This window comes from Hemitrygon akajei, chromosome 5 (genome assembly GCF_048418815.1).
Source record: "Hemitrygon akajei chromosome 5, sHemAka1.3, whole genome shotgun sequence".
NCBI classification, from domain to species: Eukaryota; Metazoa; Chordata; class Chondrichthyes; order Myliobatiformes; family Dasyatidae; genus Hemitrygon; species Hemitrygon akajei.
The window spans coordinates 77,186,939-77,214,380 of record NC_133128.1 but is presented as its reverse complement, the minus strand read 5'-3'; the positions used below and the strand labels follow the sequence as shown (position 1 = coordinate 77,214,380).

Genomic DNA, 27,442 nt, shown 5'->3' with positions numbered 1-27,442 from the left:
ACCCATGCAGTCAAGGGGAAAACAAACAAACTCCTCGCAGACAGCATCGAAATTGTACTCTGAACTCCAATGCCCTGAGCTATAATAGTGTCATGCTAACCTCTACACTACTGTGGTGTCCTAGTACACATCAGACCCTTTCATATGACAAGATACGCATGAATTACATTTCACGGCATCTCAGAGAACAAGAAAGAAAGAAAAGGTAGGTTTATAGTTGGAAGGAAATCTTGGTATTGCCAAGAATATACTGTTGCTAAGCATTGTAAATAATAAATCACACACTACAAAAACAAAACAGAAGGAATAAAATTAAGCCTTAGACAACTGAGACACTTTTTCTGAAGTCTATGATCAAGTAGTGTCAGCATGAGATTAAACATTTTACTTATTTGCCATAATTGTGCTGTCTGACAGGTGATGATTTCCAGGGAACTGCACCAAATCGAGACACATTATCGGGCAGGTGGTGAAACGCACTGAGGAGAATGTTTGGATGCTAAAGACTGGCTGGCTTATGGACAGCTCTGAGGGAACAGGAACTTGATTTATTTCACTTCTATGTTTTGAATTACATGTTAGTATTTGAATCCATTGTTATTTTTTACATGTTTTCATTATTTAAACTACTAATAAATTGCCATGACTAGCAGAGAGTTTTATAAACTATTTAGAACTATTCGATAGTGAGTGAGTTGTCAGGGAATGCACCTGGACATGATTCTACATAAAAACATAGAAAACCTACAGCACAATACAGGCCCTTCAGCCCACAATGCTGTGCCGAACATAGACTTACTTTAGAAATTACCTAGGGTTACCCATAGCCCTCTATTTTTCTAAGCTCCATTACCTATCCAGGAGACTCTTAACAGACCTTATCGTATCCGCCTCCACCACTGTTGCCGGCAGCCCATTCCACACACTCACCACTCTCTGTGTGAAAAACCTACCCCTGACATCTCCTCTGTACCTACTTCCAAGCACCTTAAAACTGTGCCCTCTCGTGCTAGCCATTTCAGCCCTGGGGAGAAGCCTCTGACTATCCACATGATCAATGTCTCTCATCTTTTACACCTCTATTAAGTCACCTCTCATCCTCCATCGCTCTAAGGAGAAAAGGCCATGTTCACTCAACCTATTCTCATAAGGTATGCTCCCCAATTCAGCCAACACCCCTTCTATAGTTTCCAAATCCTTCCTGTAGTGAGATGACCAGAACTGAGCACAGTAATCCAAGTGGGTTCTGACCAGGGTCCTATATAGCTGTAACATTACCTCTCGGCTCCTAAACTCAATCCCACTATTGATGAAGGCCAATGTACCGTATGCCTTCTTAACCACAGAATCAACCTGCGCAGCAGCTTTGAGTGTCCTATAGACGTGAACCCCAAGATCCCTCTGAGCCTTCACACTGGCAAGAGTCTTGCCATTAATACTATATTCTGCCATCATATTTGACCGACCAAAATGAACCACCTCACACTTATCTGGGTTGAACTCCATCTCCCACTTCTCAGCCCAGTTTAGCATCCTATCGATGTCCTGCTATAACCTCTGACAGCCCTCTACACTATTCACACCACTGACAAGGACCCCTAAAATTTTGTGAAAAGCATTTTCACAAATCAGAAGAATGGAACTGATAAGATGTCAAAGGAAGAGTTGGAAGATCATCTGAGGCTGACTGACATACTCTGACAGCCAGAGGGCTGAACACATCTCCATGCCTTCAGATATGCCACCCACCCACCTCCACATCAGCAGTTTGACATCAGTCCCCCCCCAGATATCATGCGATAATAAAAGCAGTAAAGTGGACAAGGGCTGCTTCAGCACCACGGCCAAATGGAGTTACGTACAAACTCTACAAAATTTCACCAAGAGTTCTGAAATTCTTACGGAAGCAAATGAAGGTGGTTTGGAAGAATAAACTTATTTCTATAGCATGGTGGCGAGCAGGTGGAATTCTAATTCCTAAAGGAAAAGATTCCTCAGAATTTGGACAGTTTCAGCAAATAAATCTATTAAATTTTGAAGGGCAAATATTTTTCAGTGTCATAGAACAAAGGTTGTCTTCTTACCTGGAGAAAAACAACCTCATCAACATACATGTGCAGGAGGCGGAACGCCGGGTTTCTCTGGCTGATTTAAACACACAGGTATAATTTGGCAGCAAAGACAATCTGCTACAAGGGAAAGCCGAAACCTCCATGTCTTGTTCTTAGACCTAGCCAACGCCTTTGGGTCAGTCTCAAATAACCTCCTGTGGTCTTCATTTGAATTCTTCTATGTACCAGAATGTGTCACAACCCTGGTCAAAGACTTCTTTTGAGATCTCTGGTTCTCATTGATAACCACAGAGAACAACACAACCTGGAGCCTGTGGAGATGGGCATAATGGCAGGCTGCACCGTTTCTGGCCTTTACCATGGCAATGGAAGTAATCACTAGAGCTTCTAAATGGGTAGTAGGAGGAGAATGACTGAATTTGGGACTACCCCCAATCTGGGCATTTATGGATGATTTAACCATCCTGATAACTATCATCCCATGTACCAAACAGTTGCTTGAGAAGCTCCATTCAAACATCAAATGGGTCTGAATGATTACTAAAACAAAGAAGTCTAGGAGCATTTCTATAGGAAAGGCTGGTCGACTATAGTTTCCATGAGGATGGGAAAATAATTCCTACTGTCTCAGAAATGGCAGTTAAAAGCTTGGGGCATTGGTATGCCGTAAACCTCAGTGATACAAATAAAGTGAAACTGCTGAGAGAAGAAATCACCAAAGGGCTTAAAGCTATCGATAAGACCTTGCTGCTAGGAAACCTCAAGCTCTGGTACCTTCAGTTTTTGATTGCTCCCTCAGGTGTTGTGGCCACTGACTCCATATGAAGTTCCCATCATTCATGTTGAAAAGGTGGTTCCTTCATTAAGAAGTGGATGGGTCTACTGAGATTGCTAAGTAACATCTACCCGTACGGCAACTGAGCTCCGGAGTTGCCTGTCACGGAGCTGACTGAAGAGTTCAAGTGTGCCAAGGTGAGGCTTGAGATGACTCTCTTGGAATCTCATGAGAGTGTTGTCAAGGATACTACACCCAGGACCTTAACAAGGAGAAAGTGGTGTCCAGCAGAGTCAGTGAAACAGGCAAGAGCAGCATTTGGGTTTGCAGACATGGTGGGCCAGGTGCAATCTGGAAGAAGGCTCATTGGCACAACACAAAAGCAGAGGCAAGCTATGGTGGTGGTGGAAGTACAGCGACAGGAGGAGCAGATGAGGTATGCAGGAGCAGTGTCCCAGGCAAAACAGGGGCAGTGGACAAGGTGAGAAAACACTGAGAAAAGAGAATTCAGCTGGAAAGACTTAAGGGAAAAGGAAGGAAGAAGGACTAGCTCCTTGTAAGAGCTGTTTATGATGTTCTCTCAACTGCGAAAAATCTAAACCAATGGCTCAGTGAAGACCCAGCTTGTCAACTATGTGGAAGAATAGCAAACCTCAAGCACATCCTCTCATCTTGCAAAGTAGGCTTCACTCAAAGAAGATACACATGGAGACACAACCAGGTCCTCAGATGTTTGGCATCCATTGTGGAGAAGCAAAGGCTGAACCACAACTCTAAGCCCCATATGACTGGAAGAACCACCATCCCCTTTGTCTGGCAAGGACAGACAGTGCCACCCTCAGTGACACGGTTGGTGTCAGGCCTACTGGAGCCTGCTCGTGACTGGGACATGGCTGTCAACTTTGACAAAAGGCTAATATTCCCGCCAGAGATAGCCACTACAACACTCAGACCAAACTTGGTGTTGTGGTCCAGCAGTCTGAAGGCTCAGAGCTCACAGTGCCCTGGGAAGATGCAGTCTGCGAGGCATATCAATGGGAACATGTAAGATACGCTGAGCTGGTGTGGATGGAAGGTGCTGATTTGTGGCTACTTCCACGATCAGATTGCTGAAGGGATTGGGAGTCTGAGGCCAGGGCCAGCAGCAAGCTATAAAGGAACTCCCTGAGGTAGCCGAGCGAAGTAGCCATTGGTTATGAGTGATGGCACCTGGGCCCTAAAATAACTCATTGGTGGCCAGATGTGAAGGGGGTGCACCTGGGATGCCAGGTTGCACTGTTGAGCCCTCTGGAGATGTAGTGGGTTTAAACTGATGAAATATCTAAGAATGGGGGGTGCACATCTGAAGACCCGGGAAGCATCTCACCCCCCCCAAGACCCACCTCAAGATCTCTATGCTATGATCCAAGTTAGGATCTGCTTATCAAAGAGATTGATAAATCTAGTCCTACAAGCTCAAACAGGACAGAGTCTCATATATAATCTCTCACCAGTCGGAGTTCTCCCCACTTTGCCTGTTGGGCGGGTGGTGAGGGTCAGCCTGCTCAGTGCTATGTAGCTTCACAGGATACACGGCAATGGACTGTCACAATAAAAGATGAGTCCAGACAGAGGAAACTCAACCCATTAAAAGCAGGATGAGCCTTGCAGATTCCCCTTAATCTCCAGTCTTGGAATATCGACAGAGACTCAAGTTTGAATCTTCAAATTGGAATAAGGGGTTCAGAACCTACTGCTAAAATTGCCACGCTTCATGTGCAATTTAACCTTGGGAGTGAAAAATCAAAACAAAAATTGCAAATACAGGAAGTCTGAAATAATATTGGTAAGCTGTTGGCTGGCTGAGCTATTTTATCATTTTCCGTTTGTATTTAACATTGTGAATGCTGTGTTTACCCCTCCAAGGTACTGATTTTCCATCTGTTTTCCACAAAGGGATTTCATAGCAATTGAATCCATCTGCATTTATAATATCCTACCCTCAGTCGAGAGTAAATAGCTTCCAATATTTTTATAGTGATAACCTTAACCTTGGTGCTTTTTAATAACATTTTAATATAAAGGTTACAGCACACTAACTGCTAATCAACACATGATCAAGTGTAAATTACTGAATTGTTTCTGCCCTCTAAATGCTGAGGCCAGAGTTAACCCCTTCTGCCTTCAGTCAGAGGAGTCGACTGTGGTGCACATTTTCCATACGACCGGGTGGTTTTCCGTTGCAGGTTTTGGTTACCTCCCACATCCTAAAGATGAGTGGATTGGCGTTTGTGAATATGTGTGGATGAGAGGTAGACTCTGGGAGAGGTGGTATGAACGAGGGAGCCAGGTGGGGCAAGGGTGAAGGAATAACAAAGACGGAGTTAATGTAACAAAAAAGAACTGTAGGAGGAATTCAGCAGGCCAGGCGGCATCTGTGTCTCATCCCTCCATGTAGGATTAATGTCGGATCAGTGCAACTGGGGGTTGATGGGCAACAAAGACTCTGCAGGCCGAAGGACCTGTTTCCGTGCTACATGTCAGTACAGTGCCTTGATTTGCCACCAGGAGGTACGTTCCTCAGGGTTGACCTGTAGTCCCATAAGCGGCTTTTCCCCAGGTTTGTATCAAAGTGTGCTGCTGCTGTGACGCGAACCGTCGAATGGGTCTGGCTGTATGCTGTTGTGGATCACACAGAAGGCAGGCATAATTCAAAATAAAGGGCAAAGCAGTATTTCACATCATGGGATCTGCATTTCACTGCATGATTTTTCACTTGCGCTGAAAGAAATATTTCTGTTCACTTAAGCTCCCTCACTTTAACCAGCTTATTTAAAGAAACAACAGCATGATTGTAACTCTGAGCTGGTTTTAGGAGAGCAGTCTGCAAAACAGCTTCAAACCCACTTGTAACTGCAAGATACAGGCCTTATGCATTGTCACTCACAAATCTTGTTAGGGTTACTTTATATCCTAATGAGTTCTGGGAGTTAAAATACTCCCATTTCTCAGTGATCATCCTTATAGAAGGTGGCCATGCGGCCCATCGAGTCTATGCTTGGTCTCAGTGCAATGCCATCAATTCCATTCCCTTACTTGTTTCTCTCTGTCTCTCACATGTCTGTTCATTCCGCCCTGACTCTTTCAGCATTCCCTTTCAAAAGTTCAGGAGGTGGGGTTGTGCGTACAGTTTACTGAGGCCAATTAATGTACCAACCTGTGTATCTTTGGAATGTGGCAGGGGACTGGAGGAGACACACACACACACACACTCCACCCCCCCCCCCCCCCATTGCTGAAGCTGTGGGGCAGCTGCAGGTAGTGACACCTGCAGATTAAACCTGCAGTACCCACCATCGGGGTGTAACTTCTGACCAGCCATCCATTTAACATACAACAGAAGAGAAATAGATGATGCAACACCGACATGAACACAAGGCAAATGTAAGGCCTCACTGGTGACGCTCAATGAGATGACCGGGAAGGAATTAGAAATAGATGAAGAGCTTTTTGTTCCTCTGGAAGAGAGTTCCATGTGTTTTCTTTCCATTCACCAAAGGTGTACTGAAAAAATGAATTACTCCAGAGCTACCTATCAATTTGGTCACTACAATATAAGAAGGCTGTGATGAAGTTGAATAATAAATTTACACAGAATGAGTACATGACCTTCAGCCCATCTGTACTGTCAATTAAGCACTTACTTCTAGCAATCCTACTCTAATCCCATTTTACTTTCCCCTTCTTCTCACAAACTCTCCCTAAATTCCATCACTAACCAATACACTAGGGGCAATCTCAGTGGCCAATTAACTTTACAACCTGCATGTGAGAGGGGAATGGAGCATGCTGGGAAACCCACCCAGTAACAGGGCGAATGAGCAAATTCCACACTGACAGCACCCAAGGTCAGGACTCAATCTGGGTGGCATCAGCTTTACTCATTGCAGCACTAGAGAGGCAATTTATGAGGATGTTGCCAGGACTCAAAAACTGTATTTAATACTGGATAAGCTGGGTTTGTTTTCTTTGAAGCAGAAGAGGCTGAAGGAAGATTTAATTGCTGTGTATAAAATCATAGGGGTTGGCCTGGTGATGACATTTTGTGCACCTGAGGGGGCAGATGAGATGGACAAAATGTCAGCACTTGGCCAACCCCCTACAATGAATCTATTAGGGAATGTAGAGGAGACTTGACCCAAATGCATAGCAGCGGAGATGATATAGCAGTGATGGATCACCTTAGTAGTAAACTGCAAAATAACAAGCCATGAGAGAACAGACACTTAACACGACAAGGCAATAAGGTAACTGAAGACTAGGAACAACTAGCTGAGGCTAGCTGGTTTGATGGCGAAGAACAAATGTGGATGAGAGCTGGGTTTAAGTAGGCTGCAAGTGATGAGATTGAAACAAGTGGCAGATGATTCCGGTTAGCTAGGTAGAGACTGGGAGGTGCCTGCCTGTGCAGGCCTGACAGAAACCCCCTCCCCACCCCCAGGGCAGGCCCAGGATGATCTGGATGGATCCAATGGGACTTCTTGATGAGCGATGGATCCAAGTTGAAACAGGATGGTACCCAATGTCTCTCCTTTACATCATAACCTTCCAGGTTGACAAGGTAATGTGCACCCCACCCATCAACTGGTGAACCATATACACTGGGATCACCTTCCATCATCCTAGGTTCCAGAGTGCAGGCTCAGGTGGGTCCGTGTGGTCCATGGACAATGAGCTTGAGGCAGGGCACGTGGAAGGTAGGTGTGATTCTGAACGATAGACCAGGCTGAGACCTTGCGGGAGTTGGTGCACATGGGCAGATCTCAGGTGGACAGCCAGACACGGTCCCCAGACTGAAGTAGTCTGGCTGGGTACCACTGGCAGTTGAAATGCCAACTAGGACGGCCCTTTGTGCATCTTCCAAGCCTCTGGAAGTGGCAAACCAGGGCCCTGGTGGAGGATACCTCCACCATTGGCTCCTCTGTGGGGAACACTTCGGCCCAGAGTGGATACTTCTTCCATGTGGAAGGTTTAAAGGTGGCAAAACATTGCAGAAATTTCTCCAGTTGCTGATTAACGCTTTCTGACTGCCCACTGGTCTGCAGGTGATAGCCAGAGGACAAACTCACTGAGGTGTGGTGGAGGGAACAGGAGGCTTGACAGAAGCAGTTGATAAATTGTGAGCCCTGGTCCGGCACAATGTCCTCAGGGAAGCCTTGGTGATGAACTACATATTGAAGAACCAGATCTGCCATCTCAGAGGCTGATGGGTTTGGGGAGAGCAATCAAATGGACTGCCTTGGAGAACAAGTCCACCACTGTCATGATCACCATGGCCCCACCAGAAGGTGGCAAACCCATGATGAAATCCATGGCAATTTGGGACCACAGTGGCTGACATACCAGTAGAGGCCAAAAGAGCCCAGAGGGTCTCTGGTTGGAGTAATTGAATTGGGCAGGCAGCGATAAACTGAATTATATCTGTGATCATGGTGGGCCAACTGAACCGGCATTGCAGAAAATCCAGGGTCTGTCGTGTGCTTGTATGGTCAGAGAAGGATGCAGAGTGGGCCCACTGGAGTGCCTTAGAGCACCCGGCCACCAGCCATACATAAGGTTGTCAGAGGTGGATCTGGTTCTTAAGATCCCAGTTGATCAGGGCAAGTATTTGCAAGGATGGAATGATGAGCTGATGATCGACCTCCATTTCAGCTGGGTTGAACTGTTGTGACAGGGCATCTGCCTTAGTGTTCTTGGAACCAGTTCATTAGGAGATGGCGAGGTTCAATTGTTTGAAGAAGAGTGCCAAATGAGTCTGAGCTGGGTTGAGTTGGTGGGTCGGTTGTATGGACATGAGGTTCTGGTGGTCAGTTCAAATCAGGAAGGACTCAGTTTTTCCCATCAGCCGATAAATGGATGCGACAGCCATGGTCTTGGGGTCTTAGAGAAAATGAGGATGTCACTTAGGTAGACAAACACATACGTGTGTAGCATATCTCAGAAGAATGAAGGCTTGGAAAAAGGCTGGACTGTTGGAAATTCTGAAGTTTTGAATGCACTGTCCATCAAGGAGAGAGAGTAGCACAACTGTTGAGTCTACAATAGTCGATGCAGGGACAAGACCTCCATCTTTCTTTTTGACAATAAAGAACCTTGCACAGGTTGGGGACTGGGGTGGTCGAATGAAGCCATAACATAGCACTTTGGTGATGTAGTCAGTCACGGCTTTGGTGTCAGGAGGGGAGAGGGAGAACACATGACCTTAGGAGGTGAGGTGCCCGGGAGGAGGTCGATTGCGCAGTCATGTCGTCTCTGATGTTGCAGGGTGCTGTCTTCCTTTTTACTGACGGCAATGGCTAAATCCTGGAATTCCTGCGGGAGTTTGGTGAAGTCAAGGGTTTCCTCAGCCTCTACGGATTTACAGGGTGAAGTTAGTTACCTGAGGTTGCAGGCTGGTGGGTCCCAAACTCAGTAATGAACTAGACAACCAGGTGAAATGAGGGTTGTGAGTGGAGAGCCAGGGGTTACCTAAGATGAGAGGAGTGTTGGGTGAGTCAATCAGGAGGAATTGGATGGACTTGTGCTACTCTCCGATGTTCATATGCACGGACCGTCTGCACACTTTGACTGTCTCAGATCTCAAGGGATGTTTGTCAGTGGCTGTAAAGCAGAAGGAGTGCGAGAGTCCAAGCTGCACACACACAGAGTCTGATCCAAAGTGTTGCCTGCAGCGTCAGAATCCACCGGAGCCTCCTGTGCTCGTAGAGCCATCGGGGTGTGGAGGAGGACAGAGAAAGTGAGTTGGGCTATGGTCACGAGGGTCTGGGGGGGAGGGGGGAGGAGCTTACCAGATAGAAGGGCCCTTGTCTCTACCTGGTTGTTCCGTTTTCCAGGATGCAGGGGGCATTTGATGCGTGGGTGACCAGATGCTCCACAGTAAGCGTCCAAGGTGTTTCTTCACTGACACTTATGCTCTTGGGGCTGGGAGGGAGTCTCCTTACCTTCATAGGTTCTACAGACGTTGCTGGTGAGGGTCCTGCAGCCTGAAATGATTCTGAGAATGGAACTGGGGTTCTGGCTGGTGATCTGGAGGGTTGTCCCATAAGGTGTTTGTCAGTTCAGAGGGAGGGACGAGGCTTTTGAGGTTGGTGGGCAAATCCTGGGTAAACAGCTCACCTTTCAAGTGCTCTGGGAGGCCATGTTGGTAATGAGTCAGCAATGCTTCCAAATTCCAGACGCACTCTGTCACGAGGATCCCGAATTCCATGATGTAACCCAGCACCAAGCATGAGCCTTGATGCAGGCAAAATATCTGATCCACTTGCCGGATGGTCCAAGATCCAGCACATCTCAATGGTGAGTTCCTCATATTTCTTATAGATGGTAGTTTTATTTCCCAGTTAGTGTGGGCCAGGCCAGAGTTCGCCCAGTCAAGAGAGAGATGACGAAGGCGATCTTGGCTCAGTCCATAGAACACAGAGTTGGCTATGGCTCAAAGTGCAAGACACACTGGATTCGGGTTGGGAATCCGTCAAGGCGCTCGGGCACCGGAATCCAAAGCCCCGACAGAAGAGATTGACTGACGCAGAGTTGCTGTAACAAGACAGAGAGCTGGAAGAGAGCAGTGAGCAGATTGTCATGGCTTCCTGCTGCTTCTGGACCATGTACACGTTAATGCGGATGACTTCCTTTAAGTGAGAAAACTCTGCTTAGAAAATTACAAGTTCACAAATTCATTAGTTCCCTGCCCTTTGTACACTGGATTGTGGATTATTGCAATTCTTAGTGCACTGAGATTTCTAACACAGCAAATAGGATCATTAAAGGTATTTCCTGAGGTAATTAGCCTAATCCATACAGCATGCATGTGATACACTAATGCTGGACATTTTTAAGAACTATTATACTTCATGGCACTATGACATTTTTGATATAATAAAAAAGCTCTAGTATAATATTCATGACTCAGAGACAAAATGTAGAAATATTGGTTTGTTTTATTGCATGTGATAAACAAGTCTTCATGTCACCATGAGCTACGTCAATCGCAGTCGTACTACCCCAGACATATGGCTAAACATAACTCCTGACAATTCTAACTAGCTGAGCCTAAAGCTGTAATGTCCTAATAAGAATCCACTGAGAGTTTAATGCTGAACTTTTCACTTTGAACGACATATTCCAGTTACTGGCTTGGAAGCAGGAATGCACTAAAAGTGGTTCAAATCAAAATAAAAATAAATTCATTGTCAAAGTGCATATATATCAACATATACTACACTGAAATTCATTTTTTGTGCAGGATTTTACGGAAAAATAAAGCAATACAACAGAACTGAAAAACTAACCATAAACAAACACTGATAAACAACCAATGTGCAAAAGAAGACAAATAGTATAAATACAAACATTGATTGGAATTTTATTTCCATATGATTTATATAAGAGCAGAAAGCTTCATTGAAACTCGGCTGTTACTTAATGTCATTGTCTCAAAAGTGCTTTCATACAACCGTAGGAGGTGAAAATGCATTGGGTATTGCTCAGAAAATATTAAAAAGCCTGCAAAGTTTCTTTGCAAGGCTATTTTAACAACAACATGAGCCCACTCATTATAAACAGAGCAAAATTTTATCTTCACAACAAGCAGAACACTTCCATATAAACACATTTCTTTGCCTGCATTTCACAACATGGCTCCTACCATGGTCATCTTTGGGATTTAGTTTTAACTTGACTATTTACTTTGGGTTCTGGTAATGAGCTAATAAATATCTTTATGTCAGTGACTTTAGTGCTTGTTAATGCTGGGAGTTTGCAGCAGTTTCCATTTCTGAATTACAGGAACAGAATCAGTATAATTCTTCCTAGCCTGTGTAGAAGACTGAGCTCCGAGATGCCTGGGGTTGGTGGAACAGGCAGGTAGTGGTTAGAGATCAGAAGGGGAGGGCATCAGAATGGGATGGCAAGAGTGAACATCAAGCTTGGACTGGAAGCACAAGCAAGAGGAAATCTGCAGATGCTGGAAATCCAAGGAACACACACAAAATTCTGGAGGAACTCAGCAAGCCAGGCAGCATCTATGGAAAAAAGTACAGGTGATGTTTCAGGCCGAAAGCCTTTAGCAGGACTAGAGAAACAAAACTGAGTAGATTTAAAAGGTGGGGAGAGGGAAGAGAGAACCACAAGGTGATAGGTGAAACCTGGGGGGGGGGGGAAGGGATGAAGTGAAGAGCTGGGAAGTTGATTGGTGAAATGAAGTGAGAGAGGGAAAAGGGGACGGGAATTGGAGAAGGGGAGCGTGTTGGGGGGGATTACCGGGAATTAGAGAAATCGATGTTTATGCCATCAGGTTGGAGGCTACCCAAACAGAATACAAGGCGCTGCTCCTCCAACCTGAGTGTGGCCTCATCACGACAGTAGAGGAGGCCATGGATGAACATATCAGAATGGGAATGGGAAGTGGAATTAAAATGGGCGGCACTGGGAGATCCCACTTGTTCTGGTGGATGGAGCGTAGATGCTCAGTGAAGCGGTCTCCCAATCTACATTAGGTCTCACCAACGTACAGGAGGCCACACCAGGAGCACCAAACACTGTAAATGACCTCAATAGACTCACAAGTGAAGCGTTGCCTCACCTAGAAGGACTGTTTGGGGTCCTGGATGGTAGTGAGGTAGAAGGGCCTGTATTGTGCAGTAAGTTTTCTATGTTTCTATATATTGATTCCTCACATCAGCTCTGGCCAGACTGAGTGCCTACTCCTTGGGGTGGGGGGTTGGGGGAGGTCTCCCTCACCGGCACATCATTCCATACATCTAACTGAGCATTAAAAAAACTATCAGCCTGTCAGGAAGAGAAGCATCACTGTCGTTGATGTGCAGGGTAGACTTTTAGTCTGTTATGGTCTGGAATCTCTGCCACCTTTGTCTCATGTATCTGGTTTCACAGATATGGTTGCATGAAGTAGTGGAGATGGCCCAGTCCATCACGGGTAAAGCCCTCCTCATCATTAAGCACATATATGTGTAGAATTATTACAGGAAAGTAGCATCCATCATCAGGGACTCCCACCACCCAGGTTATGCACTCTTCGCCTCAAAATCTGTCTCTCATTGACTTCCAATTAAACCCTGGAAATCAAAAATATCTCCATGATTCTCTTTGAAGTTAAAGAGGAAAATTAAAAAAGATGAGGAGATCACACAGTTCCCAAAGTCAGAACAATACCAACAGTTCCACACAAACCAGCAGGAAGAGTTGCTATCTATGACATGCAATCAACGGAAAGAGCTTTGTGAATTGAGACAGAATCAGTCAGAACTTGCGCAAAGAGTGGCTGATCATATGGATGCTGTCTAGGCCTCCATATGGAACGAATTATGGTCACACAGCAAGAACAAGAAGAGAGACGAACAGATAGGATCTTGGCAGAAGGATGTGAAAAAATGAACACGTTGGTCAGAGTTCTCAGAAAGACACTAATATTAATGCAATACCTCTGTGAAAACAAATAGCAGACCAAAAAGATTATCAAACCACCTCGGAGACTGATTGAAAGTAATTGAGTGAATAAGGGACTGAATTTGCTCATTAAAATTGAAGTTAATTTAGATACAAGTATCTTTGTTGGAAAGGATTAATGTTCCTTGTAGGTTTATAAGGACAAAGTCTTTTGTGTCAAAATGATTGTTGTGATGTGTCCAGTGTTGTAGTGTAGTGGGTAGTGCTTGTTACTCTCACTTTTAGCTTCCACTGGCTAGCAGTCTTGCGAAAAAGAGAGCTGAATGTGTACATCTCTCCCTGCCAGTACATAAGCTTATCCAACAGCAAGTCTCATGTAGTGCCACCTCACTGGTGACATAAGGAAACTGAACTCCTTTTGGACTCAGGCTGAACTACAGAGGGCAGGGAGGAGGTCTGGCCCCTGCACACATAGCACGCTGGCCCACTGGTGTGTGGACATGCCCTGGTACTTGTGGACAGATTCCCAGCTAAAGGTTAATAGCCGCTCTGCCTTGTGGGCAGCCTCGGGAGAGTAAACCCAGACAGCGAATCCAGAGTGGAGCCCCTAAGGTGGCTGGACGTCACTGAACATCCTTCCAGCAGCTCCTGCAGCCAAGCTGGTGCCAAACATATTGCTTCAAAACCTTTCCTTTGGACTATACTGGTGAGCTGAGGGAGGGATCTTGATAACTGGGCATCTCAGGGTCTCCATACCTTCTGCCCAGGCTTATGATGGTGATGATCATCACCCATTGCCCTTTGAGACAGATAGATGCCAACCAGTCCTTTGTTTGCTTATCTTTAAAGGAGGAATCTGGGCTATTATGTGTGTGCATAATAAAGAACTTCATTTCCCAGTGGGCAATGTGATTGGTTTACCACGGAACCAGAAGTGACAATGGTGAGCTGGTCACACAAGCTAACTGTTGAGCTGAAGCCATTCTATAAATAAAATATTCTGGCATTAAACCCACGCTAAGATGTCTTTATTAAGAACAAGCATAACAGTTACAGCTGGATGCACCACCATTTTGAAAGGGGGGTATGCTATTAGTTAACAAACAGCAGAACACGGTCGATCCCTGCAAACTAGAAGCACCACAGCAAAGGTTCACCAGTCTGATTCCTGGCAGGTTTATCCCAAACACAAGAAAATCTGCAGATGCTGCAAGTCCAAGCAACACACACAAAATACTGGAGGAACTCAACAGGCCGGGCAGCATCTGTGGAAAAAGAATAAAAAGTCGATGTTTCGGGCCAAGAGCCTTCATCAGGACCAGGAAGGGTTTCAGTTCGAAATATCAACTGTTTACTCTTTTCTAAAGATGCTGCCTCGCCTGTTGAGTTCCTTCAGAATTTTGCGTGCGTTGCTCAGTTTAACACATAAGTGGTTAGGCAGACAAGGCCTGTACTCTGTTTAACAAAGTTAGTGCTGATCTCATTTTCGTATTCAAAATGGTTACACAGCTTAATAGGGTAAATGATGTTGTCACTAGCTGGGCCATCTTGAAACAGCAGTCTCAGAATTAGAGGCTAGCTATTCAGGATTGAGACAAGAAGAAAATTCTTCACCCAGCGGGTGGTAAATCCATCCCCAAGACAATAGCAGAGGCTCTGTCACTGACTATATTCAAGACAGAGATTGATGGATCTTTAAACAATATAGTCATAGAGTCATATAGCATGGAAATGCGTCCTTCACCCTGCATGTCCATGCCAACTATATCGCCCAGCTGGCAAGTCCCATCTGCCTGTATTTGACTCTTAGCCCTCTGAACCTCTCCTGCCCATACACTTATCTAGAAGGCTTTTAAATATTGCTCATGTGTTCTCCACTGCTACTAATTCTGGCAGCTCAGTCCAAATACGCAACATCCTTTGCATCAAGATGTTGCCCCTGATGTTTTTTTAAAAAAAAATCTGATCTTCAATCTACACTCTCTTGTTTTTAGCACCCACTTCCAGGGAAAAAGTCTGTGTGCTATTCACCCTGTTCTATGCCCCTCATGATCTTATATGCCTCCATCAGGATTCCCTTCAATCTCCTGCATTCCAGGGAATAAAGCCCTAGCCTATGCAACCTCTCTTTATTACTTAAGTCCCCAGCTTTCTGGCTTGTTTTTGCTACCCCTTCTAAACAAGACATTAGACACTCTAGTCTTCCAGAACCTCACTTGTGACCAGAGATGAAGCACGTTCTCTATAAGAACTTCCACACAAGGTTTGAGAATGCAAAGGGCATCAAAGGATATAGAGTTCCTGCACCACCCACAAAATGCTGCAGGAACTTAGCAGGTCAAGCAGCATCTATGGAAATGAGTAGATAGTTGGCGTTCTGGGCCAAGGATCATGTTCAGGACTGAGAAGGAAGGAGGAAAGTGCCAGAGTAAAAAGGTAGAGAGAGGGGAAGGATGCTAGCTGGAAGGTGATTGGTGAACCCAGGTGGGTGGGAAAGGTCAATGGTTGGAGAAGGAATCTGATAGGAGAGGACAGTGGACTATAGTTGAAAGGGAAGAAGTAGGGGACCTGGGGGAAGTAATAAGAAGGTGAGAAGAGGTAAAAGGTCAGAATGGGGAACAGAGGAAGTGTGGGGGCAGGGACAAATTTGTTTACCAGAGGAAGAAATCAATATTCATGCCATCAGATTGGAGGCTACCCTGATGAAATATAAGGTGTTGCTCCTCCACCTTGAGGGTGGCTTCATCTTGGCACATCATAAGAGGAACAGGAATCAGAATTGAAACAGCTGGTCACCATGAAGTCCTCCTTGTGGAGAATGGAGCAGAGTTGCTCGATAGAGTAGTCCCCCAACTTACCATGAGTCTCACCAATGCATCGGCAGCAGTGAACACAACAGACGACTCCAGCAGATTCACAGCTGAAGTGTTGCCTCACCTGTTTGGGGCCCTGAATGGAGGTGAGGGAGGAGGTGTATGGGCAGGTGTAGCATTTACAGCAGGAAAGCAACACTGAAGTAAAAGATCTTATTATATATGGTATTAAATAGCCTACCTGTGCTTTTTATGTTAAATATAGGCTATTCTTCCCAAGGTAAGTCTCTACCAATAGCTGACAGACCCCGTTGGAGTTAGCTAATGAGAATGCCCATTGTTATGTACTTTCATAGACTCACTTCAATCAAAAGAGGTCTTCCCTATTCCCTTGAGGCATCAGGCAACAGTCACTACTCAGCCGTAACACAAGTGAGGATGTGACTTTGCCTGGTTTACAAGAGGTGCCAGAGACTCCCTGGGAGCTGCTGCCTAAGCACATGGACATCTGCCATTTTCTGTCCACACAGCACTCTCCAATAGCAATGGGATCCAGGCATCTCCCTCTTGACGTCTATAAATAAAGAGGCTGACAATCATAGCCAGCTGTACCAAACGGAATGAATAGCAGAGAACATCGGAACATTACCAAGAGAATGAGAGCTCTTACAAGTCACACAAAGAACCTAAGCTGACAAGTATAGTACAAAGTGTTAATTGTAAGCAGAATCTGTATTTATTGTGATCTTTGAAGTGAATAGAAATTGATTTGTCCAAGTGAACTGATTGATTCGCACACTGTCAGTGCCAACTGAAAATGGCCTTCATTATGTAAAGATACAATGGCATCTCATCTAGAGCTGAGCAACCTGAAATCTGTGGGCTTACCTGTCTCAATATGTGCTGATTGCCCTCTGCTGGAATATTGTATGCACTCCTGATCAAGTTCTTGGCAATGTGGAAGTAGTACACAGAGATGATGAAGAGAGGGATGACGTAGAAAATCAAGAAGGATGCCATGGAGTGGATTTTAGGGTGCAGGTCATTGCCGTGTGGATACGGGGCACAAGCTTTAAAAGTCTTGTTGATCTCGGAGTTATTGAAAGAATGCAGGTCAGAGTACACGGCGTCGGGAACAGCCAACAGCATTGAAAACACCCAGATGAATGCAGCCTTCACACAGATTTTCATCAGAGCATTGGTGGTTTGGATGTCCATCGGTCTGACTATAGCTTTATACCTGCAAAAGGAACAAATGAACAACATGTAACAAGACTCTAAATGGTGCCTAACAAATCATAATGGTTGCAAAGAAAGAGATCACAATGTGTTCAGTTCACAGGTGGTCAGTGTAGTTATTACCCTTGCTTCACCAGGTTAAATTGTTAAAGAAAGAAAGGAACCCTTTAGACTTCTCAGCAAGAGTTCAACAATTGCTGCCTATACCCTCATTCCTCATCTGAATTAGAAATAAATTATAACATATATTACTCCCAGGAGGAATCACGGAAAGCATACGCAGTGATCTGTTCACCTAATGCTGAAAGAATTCCTTCTGAACTCCTTCAGTACCATCATTCCATCAGCTGCTCCTTTAAATTCTGGAATTCTCAACAATAAGAAAGGCACCAAGGAAGCTGATCCCCCCGGTGCAATTCTCTGTGTGTGCAGAAAAGTGCAATCTCCAAGACCACTGGCCTGATGCTTACCGTTTTAACGCACAGCACGATCACTGTAAGATCTGTCATCTATGATTTATGATCCTACGACTCATAAACACGCGGTGCGGGGAATTCAAACATCAACGGTGGCACATTTTCCACAACTTTCGAAGACAGCCTTGTAAAAGGGCCTGCTGAGCTTTGGCACTGATGCATTACTGATAAGAACACGATAAGAGGTTCTCTGCAGCAGTATTAACGTTCTCGTGTTACAACTGAAACATCAGTCAACTAACATAATCAGAACACCATTATATTTGCACATAACGTTATCACAATGCTGCAAGAATGTGATCTTTTGACCGCTAGAAGTTTTATGTTCCCTAAAGACTGATTAACCTATTAAAACACAGGTAATAATTACACTGACCATTTGTGAAGCATTGGCTAATTGGAATTTACATGAATGGTGAATAAATCTGACTGCCCTGGATGAGCAGAAAGCACAATTCACAACAGAACTGCAAAAAATTGCTGCAGATGTTTTAACACAACAGTAAGGAAGCGAAGAAAGGAGGAAATATATGTTATGCTCTGAGCATACTGCTAGAATATGTGTATACCATTGCACAGAGACTTAGGCAAACCCTTTACTTCAGTCAACACACACTAAATGATGGAGGAACTCAGTAGGCCAGGCAATATCAATGGAAAATACAGTTAATGTTTTGGGCCGAGACCTTTCATCAGGACTACAATCCTGCTGCCTGTTTGCATGAGTCCTGATGAAGGGTCTCGGCTCAAAATGTTAACTGTTTACTCTTTTCCAAAGATGCTGCCTGGACTGCTGAGTTCCTCCAGCGGTTTTTGTACGTTGCTTGAATTTCCAGCGCCTGCAGACTTCCTCTTGTTTGCCCTTTACTTCAGTGCTGTATCTGTGTGGCTCTAGCACCAGTCTGCTGGAATTCCCTCTCTAAATCCCTTTTGCTCTGCACCCCCCTCCCTATCCCGTCCCCGATATTTTCAACACACTGCACAAGGTACTGCAGAGTCCAGCTTCAGATGCAACGTGATCTCTGAAGCCACATATCACTGCCCCTTCTCCTGCAGTCCACCTGCCAGTCTGGTTCCAGATATTGTCCTCTGCCAATATCTGCACGGAAAATGCAGTGCTGTTGGCTACAGGGCTGCTTGTTTCAGTGTTACAGTCTTATGTGGCTCTATCATCACTTTTACTGTGCACCACACCGACACTGTAATTAGGAAGCCATATAGACAGATTAGAAAACTAGAATTGTTTTCAAAGGAGAGATGACTGGGTGGGGGGGGGGGGGAGGAGATGTAAACTTATGTGGAACTTTGAAAAGGTAAATAGGAAGAAACTGTTCCACTGGCAAGAGCCAGAGAGCACAGATCTAAGGTCACGATGAAGGGTTTCTGTCTGAAACATTGACTGTTTATTATCCTTCATAGATGCTGCCTGACCTGATGAGTTCCTCCAGCATTTTGTGAGTGTTGCTCTGGACTTGCAGCATCTGAGCTTCTCTCATATTACACATCTAAGGCAATTAGTTCCAAACGAAGATGGGAAGAGAAGAGATTTTCCCTTGCATCATGAGATGTTTTGACCTGGAGTAGTCTGCCAGAAAGAATGAGGGAAATATACCAAAAACCGACCATCAGAGGGTCATTAGACAAAGACTTGATGGGGAAAATACTGAAGAGGCAGAACAAATGAGCTGGGTAATTGAATAGCTCTTGTAATAGAAGCACAGAGACAAAAAAAAGTAGGAACAGGAGTAAACATGATCACAGATAATCTTTTTACTTCCGCTACTTCATATTCCCACTCTCTCTTTTTCTTCAATACATTCAGCAACTTGATGCCCACAACAGTCAATGAAAAGAGTTCCCAGAGTTCCTGAGGGAAGAAATTTCTACTAATCATTGTTCCAAGTGCCCTACCCCATACCTTGATACAACAACCCCTTCTTATAGAACCATAGCCATAATCTATTGCACTTTGGAAGATGACAACCAACGCATCCACTGTTTCCATGTCTGTCTGTTGTACTGCCTGCAGTGCAAGTTATAAGCCCCTAGTACTTTATCAGCTTGGTGCTATTAGTTTCTTAAACAAATTTTTCTTAAAAAAACAATTTCCTTTTATTTGTGTATTTCATTAGATATATTCTACAATATTTCTGTTTAGCCATATGTGTCCTCTTTCAGGAAGGCTATATTAACGTATTTGTTTAATTGCTCTTCTATTTCTGACTGTAAGGGATCTACATTTGTATACATTGTTTTTTTTTGTTTTAGATACTGTAGAAATATCTGTGGTCTCTTCTTATGTTATTGAAAGTTTACTCCTCTATTTAATTCTGCTCCCTTAATCAACCTCTTGGCCCAAGTTTGCTGAACTCTAAACTGCTCCTAATCCTTAAATGTGCTACTTTTATTTTGAAAGCTTTGCGTGACTGCTCTTTGATTTAATACTATCCTTAAATTATTTTGCTTGATTATTTTTTCTTTTGGATTTTAGCATCAGAAAGGAATGCATAATTGTTGCTTTCTGTCCATTCTTTTCTTAAATGTTAGCCATTGCCACTGTAGTACCATTCAAAGATACCCAATCCAACTGAGCCAACGCCGCTTCGTAACTTCCTTGGTTAAGATTTTTAACCATAATCTTGGACTGATCTACTTCATCTTCCTTCTTGATAAAGAATTCCCTCCTGTCACAAGCACTCTTCCCTAAAGGACCACAAATAACAAAATTGTCAACTAATCTACCCCATTACACAGTACCCATTCTTGTACAGCCAATTCCCCAGCTGGCTCTTCAACATACTAGTCTAAATCCATTCATCTTCCACAATATCAATGCAAATTTTGTTTGATCAGCCTAAAATCAGCCATTAAATGTAATGAATCAACACAGGTCGATTCGGCTAAATAGCTTGGTTTGGCACTATATGAATCTGCCACATATTCTGAGGGATCTATACTGGAGCCACAACTACTGATCACATCAATTTAAAACAGACAGCACATTAAAGAAGCAATGAAATAAATGCGTGGATTACTATAAACCACAAATACTTGTCACTAATAACAACTGTTCTTTAATAGCAATCAGTAGAAGTACTGATTGCATGAAAACTCTCTGCAAAACAAATATTCATATGATTTGTCTTAGTGTGGAAAGGTTTAATAAAGTTTCAACTTCTGTACCTAATCTATTAGAGAGAATGTTGTCCATGACTAATCGCTGTTCTGAAAGATTAGCATGGGCATATTGTACATATTCTGTTATCCATCCACAGCATCGGAACTGCCAGAGGCTCAAAACACTGGAGAGTCAGAATGGAAAACCATTTGCATTCCATATCTTAAAATGAATAATGTAAATGGCATTATTCACCATTTCAGCACTGGCCATTATTATAATATACAGGCATTATAAATCAAACATCTAAATGTTACAATTTTCTCAATGAGATATCATTAACATAAAACATTATCCTACAATCCTTAACCACATTTGAGTAATGTAGCACAGAATCCATTAAATGTGCAATCAATTCATTACTTCCACTTTAAGACTGGGATATTTGAGAAGGCAAGAATCAAGGCAATAAATAACAAAATTAGAGTAGACAATGCTCGAAATTCTCAGCAAGTCAAGCCACAACTGTGGGAAGAGAAACAGTCAATGTTTCAGTTTGGCAACTTTTCGTCACAACTGAAAGCTGTAGGAGACTATGCTGGAGAAACCAAACACAGATCACTTTGTGAAACACCAGTATATAGCCTGCAGTGGTGACCCTGAGCTTTCCACGTCTTGTCACTTTATTTCTCCTTCCTACTCCCACTCTGACCCATTGATCTTTGTCCTCCTGTACTGCCAAAGTGAGGTCCCACACCAGAACATCAGATGTTGGTTGGGCACACGGCAATCCTTCTGGACTCAATATGGAATACTTCAGGCAACTTGATTTCTCAGTCTGTCTGTCAGTGATATTAACTCTGTTTTTAAACGTTTCCTTCCTTTTCTCTCTGAGAGTGAATGACATGCCCAGCCTGAGCTTGTTGGATTTGTTCTCCTGTTCTGCATTTCACCATCCCTGCATTCTTTTGTCAATGTTCTCACTCTCTGACAGACCCCATTCCCTCACTGACTAGATAACCTTGTTTAAAGTTTATCCCATGGCCATCCCAGTTTTACTCTGTTATGTGAACATAATCAATCAAAAGAATTAAATATTTCAACACTTATTCTTCCATGTCAAAACTTCCCTCTCCATTAATAGTCTGATGGTCTGAAGTGCACAATGTATTTATTTTTAAACAGCAACTAGATTCTCTAGATTCTCCCATGTGAGGAAGTATCATTTTTGTACCCACATAATTAAGATCCCACAATGTAAGCAGATTTCTAAAGGTTCATGCACCTCATTGGATTTCTCCTATTCACATCTTCTTGGTAATTTTTTTTTGGGTTTATCTAGCAAGATGTTTAAAGTGAAAAATCAAAAACCTGCAGATGACAAAAATCAGAAATTGAAACAGAAAATACTAAAAACACTTAGTGGGCCAGGCAGCAACTGCAGAACTAAAAACAGGGTTAATGTTTCTGGTTGAAATCCCTTCAGCAGACCTGAGAAAGAGAAAACAAGTTAGTTTTCAGTTGCAGAGAGGGAGGGATGAATAGAATAGGGGGAATTACCCTCATTGGGTGAGGCCAGGCTTGCCACGGTGGTAAAGTGAAGATGAAGCCATTGGTTGATTAGGTTAAAAAGGGAAGAGGGAAGAGGAAAGAGGGAGAGGATTTGTAAATATAGTTTAAAGATCTTGAAACATCGGATAGTTTTGACTAATTGATTAAGCAACTTTGTAAGTAAAATGAAACTTGGTGTTTAAAGGCCATGTTCCACAAATTTTGAATTTCTCCATGTCAGTCCACTGCTAAAGAATGTGATTAACATAATAGATGGTAATGAGGCAGCCAGTTAGTGACAACAGGAAATAACTGCTTTGAAAAGTTAGCATTGTGTGAGAACTCAATGAAAAATAATAAAATAAACAGAAATTTTCAAACAAACAGAGATGAGAATGAAGTAACTGTGAATCTGCATTTATTTTTGTTAGCAAAAGGCACCAGGGAAGGCTGGACAATGAGGTCACAGATCAGCCACTGAGTGACAGGACAGATAAGGGGCTCAGCAGCCTCCTCCTGTTCCTATATTGCTCATTGTCTTTCATAAAATGATAGCACAATTGCCATCTATCCTCATTCATGCTTCCTTTCTCTTATAGTGATTGCTGTTTTATCTCAGTAGTCACTGTCAGTCTTGGGATCACACTGTACAATATTAGCACACTTCGAGATTACATTTCTTTCCCTATTAAGGCAAGCATCAATATAAACAGGAGCTGCATGCATTGTTCCAATAGTGGTTGTTTTGAGATCATTAATTTCTCCCCCACTCTAAGCTGCATTATGTTATAATTCCATTCAAAACAGGCAGATAACAGGTAATTAAGTCTTTTGCTCAGTACTGAGGAAGTTAAGATAGGTGATGGTCACAGCCAGCATTTAAAAAATTTCGAAGTGAGCGTTACGATGTACTGCCTTTGAATGGTCATTTGGCAACTTTACCTTTGCACAAGTATTAGACCCTGCAGACCAGACAAGTGTTGGGAACAAGACAGCACATATTTTTCAGTTAAAGGCTCATGTCATAGAGCATAAAAGAGCAAAACAATATATCAATATTATCTGAAACAAATGAATAAATTGTTACCTTCACCTCACTCCTATTTTTTTAAGTTAGAGATGTTGTCATGTTGCAATTACGCCAGAGACAAATTGTGCCCGTTATTATAGACTGAGACAGCAAGATCTGCTCTCTGAAGTGTTTTCAACTGAATTTGCTCAAAGTACTTGGAGGAGACAATTTATCTAATTTATTGTCATGTTTACTCTTTGATCAAGAATTAGTCATGATAAAAGCTCCATTTGACGGAAAGTACACTTAACATTCTAATGGTATGGTGCAACATGTCAACTTATCCCATTTGTCATTCTTAATCTATTCTCAGCAAATGAGGGCAGCTGGCAATGCATACTGTGATTGGATCCACTATGGCCCAACTATATAAAGAAGAGATAGATAACTCTGTGATTAAGTAACTAGCTGTGCTTTTCTGACAGAGGGAAGGTAATACAGAAATCAAATAACTGAAGATAGCTGGAAAATGCCATCCCGCAGAGGAACTCTTCTAGTTGTGTCCTACCATCGAGATAGAGATGATATAAGGAAACAAGTCCTTTCACTTACTAACTCCATGTGAACCATCAAACACCTATTTACACTCATCCCATTTTTATTGTGCCCACTAAATCCTCCCAGATCCTTCCACTCACAAACACAAGAAAGTCAGCAGCTGTTGGAAACTCTAAGCAGTATGCACAAAGTGCTGAAGGAAATCAGGTTCGGCAGCATCTGTGGAGACGAATAAACAGGCGACGGTTCAGGCTGAGACAGAAGGGGGAAGAGGTCTGAATAAAAACAATGGGGGGAGGGGAAGGATGCTAGCTGGAAAGTGATAGGTGAAGCCAGGTAGGTGGGAAAGGTCAAGTGATGGAGAAGAATGAATTTGATAGGGGAGGAGAGTAGACCATGGGAGAAAGGGAAGGAGGCAAGGACCCAGAGAGAAGTGATGGGCAGACAAAAAGAGGTAAAAGGCTGGAGTGAGGAATAGAGGTAGGGGGAAGGGGAAGGGATTTCCCCCCCCCCCCAGGAGAAATCAATATTAATGCCATCAGGTTGGAGGCTATCAAGATGGACAGTAAGGTATTGCTCCTTCACCCTGAGGGTGGCTCCATCTTAGCACAAGAGGAGGCCATAGATCGAGTGTTACATAAAGGAGTCAGGCCACAACAGGAATTACAAACAAAAGATATTTGTTAAATTAAAATTAAGGTAAAGGGGAGAAAAGGGTAATGTGTGGTGTGGTAGTGCTGGCTGCAGAATGGGAGAGAGGGAGTGGGGGTGGTCTTGTTACTACGCAGTCCCCAGCAGGTGCTGCCAATGGAAGGGTAATTGCAGGTGTCTCAATGAACTGCAATGCAGGTTAAAGAGGAAATGTACAGGATATAACACCAACAGGTTGGAATGGGAATGGGAACGGGAAGAAGAATTAAAATGTTTGGCATTCGTGAGGTTCTGTTTTTGGCAGGTGGAGCAGAGGTGCTTGATGAAGTGGTCCCCCAATTTATGACAGGACTCACCAATGTAGAGAAGGCCAAATCAGGACCACCAGACACAATAGACAAACCCAGCAGATATGCAGGTGAAGTGTTGCCTCACCTGGACGGACTGTTTGGGGCCCTGAATGGAGGTGAGGGAGGAGGTGTGTGGGCAGGTGTGGTATTTAGGCCACTTGCAGGGATAAGTGCTGGGAGGGGGGGGGGGGGGAGAGAGATTAGTGGGGAGGGATTAATGGACAACGGAATCATGAAGGGAGCAATCCCTGCAGAAAGCGCATAGCTGGTGGGGGGGGGGGGGGGGCGCTTCGTGGTAGGATCCCTCTGGAGATGGATTAAGTTGCAAAGGGTAATGTGTTGGATGCAGTGGCTCAAGGGATGGTAAGTAAGGTCAAGTGGAACTCTATGACTGCTAAGGTGGCAGGGAGATGCAGTGAGCGCAGATGTTCGGAAAATGGAGGAGATGTGGGTGAAGGCAGCATCAATGGTGGAGGAAAGGAAACACAGTTCATTGAAGAAGAAGGACATCTCTGACATCCTGGAATGAAAAGCCACATCTTGGGAACGGATGTGGCAGAGGCAAAGGAGCTGAGAAAAGGGAATAGCATTTTTACACTCACTCTAGAGGCAATTTGAAATAGCTTATTTACCAACATATTTTTGAGATGTGGAGGAAACCAGAGCACATGGAAGAAAGCACAATCTCATAGAACATCGAACAGTACAGCACAGGAACAACTTCTACTGCCCATTATGTTCTACAGAACTAATTAACCTAGTAACGAAATGCTTAACTAAATTAATCCCTTTCTGCCTACACAACGTCCAATCTCTGCACATTCATGTGTCTATCTAAGAGACTCTTAAATGCCTCACTTGAATTTGCCTCCACACTTACTCTTGTCAATACATTCCAGGAACCCACCATTCTGCATAAAAAACTTGTCCCGCACATCTCCTTTGAACTTCCCTCCTCTCATCTAAAATGCTCGCCCTCTAATATTAGACATTTTGACGTTGGGAAAAAAGGTATAAAGGTCACAGGGAAGTTAGGAATGAATCCAGATCACTGGAGCTATGAAGGAGCAGCTCTACAAGCTGGGCTATTGTACGATCAACCACAATCATCTTACAATTACTGGGCTCATTTCCCACTGACTCCCATTGAATTGGCCATGTTCTGTATTTCCCATTTATGTCACGCCTTTCACTACCTCAGGATGTTCTGAAGCATTCAATGGCAGATGGTTAACTTTCAATGTTTAGCCACAGTGGTGATGTAGGGAACTCAGTCGTCAACTTTACATAGCAGGCACCCCCAACAGCTCCTGATAAATGATCAGGCACTTTGCTTCCAATTTTAGCTCAGGGATAAATTTCAATCAGGGCTGGGATAAAAGTGAGGGCAGCACAATTGTACAGCTGGTAGAGTCTATAATTCACAGTGTCAGGTTCAATCCTGAACTCCGTGGTGTCTGTCCAGGGTTTGTATATTCTCTCTGTGACCATGTGGTTCCCTCTAAGCTTCCAGCTTTCTCTCATATCACAGAGATGTTCAAGCTGATAGGAGCATTGGCCATTACGAACTATCTCTAGTGTAGGTAAGTGGTATCTTTAGAGTAGGTAAGTGCAGAAAGTGTAAGGAAACCCAAAATATGGGAATAATATAGTTTAGTCTAAATTGGTGTGAGATAACTGGCATGTACTCAATGGGCCAAAGGGCCTATTTCAATGTGTTACAGCTCTATGACTCATTGCTCTTCATTAAAACAGGAAGCTTCAGTGCACGGTGTCAAGGGGGGCACTTACATTTATCAGCGATGTGAACACAATTCAGCCTGATCTCCAAAGGACATTACAATGAAGCTGAAAGGCTGTGCAACTGACAATCTCCATTCCACCATCAGCGGTTTTGAATCCAGAACAACAGACAGGGTTAAGGTTGCATCTCTATGACACTGAACTCAGAGCACTTTGGGATTCCGAACAAAGGAGATTTGTAATATCTTGCATTTATCGGAGGCAAGAGCTCCACAAGGATGTTTCTTTGCGTAGCTGCCTCTCAAATGTACAAGTGAAGCATACATCTTTTAAAGAATGCTTATTTGGAATTGGTTTGCTCTGGTTATATGCATGAAGGAGCTGTGTGGGGTTTTCAAGGCATGAGCTAACGTTAGTCTTTATATTGAACGATAAACTTTGGCCCCCAATTATCTCCAGAATAAGGTCAATAAATAGGGTAACCAACATACGGAAAATATCCAAGAACTGGGCAATGCCAGGCTAAATATGCTTTAAAGGGCAACAATTTGACGTGAAGGGCATATGAATCTAAAGATCTGCCCTGATCTACCTATAGATTGTATTTCACTTTCAGGGGAAAGAAAACAAACTCGAAAAAA

The 27,442-nt window shown here is 43.6% G+C and overlaps 1 protein-coding gene across 1 annotated transcript in view; it reads right to left on the bottom strand.

The window, feature by feature from the left end:
• grpr (gastrin-releasing peptide receptor) overlaps window positions 1-27,442 on the bottom strand; it is a 67,026-nt gene that overhangs the window by 34,979 nt on the left and 4,605 nt on the right. The window contains exon 2 of the mRNA XM_073045835.1: window positions 16,992-17,343. Within this exon, the coding sequence (XP_072901936.1) occupies window positions 16,992-17,343 (352 nt within the window). The remainder of the gene's footprint in view (window positions 1-16,991; window positions 17,344-27,442) is intronic.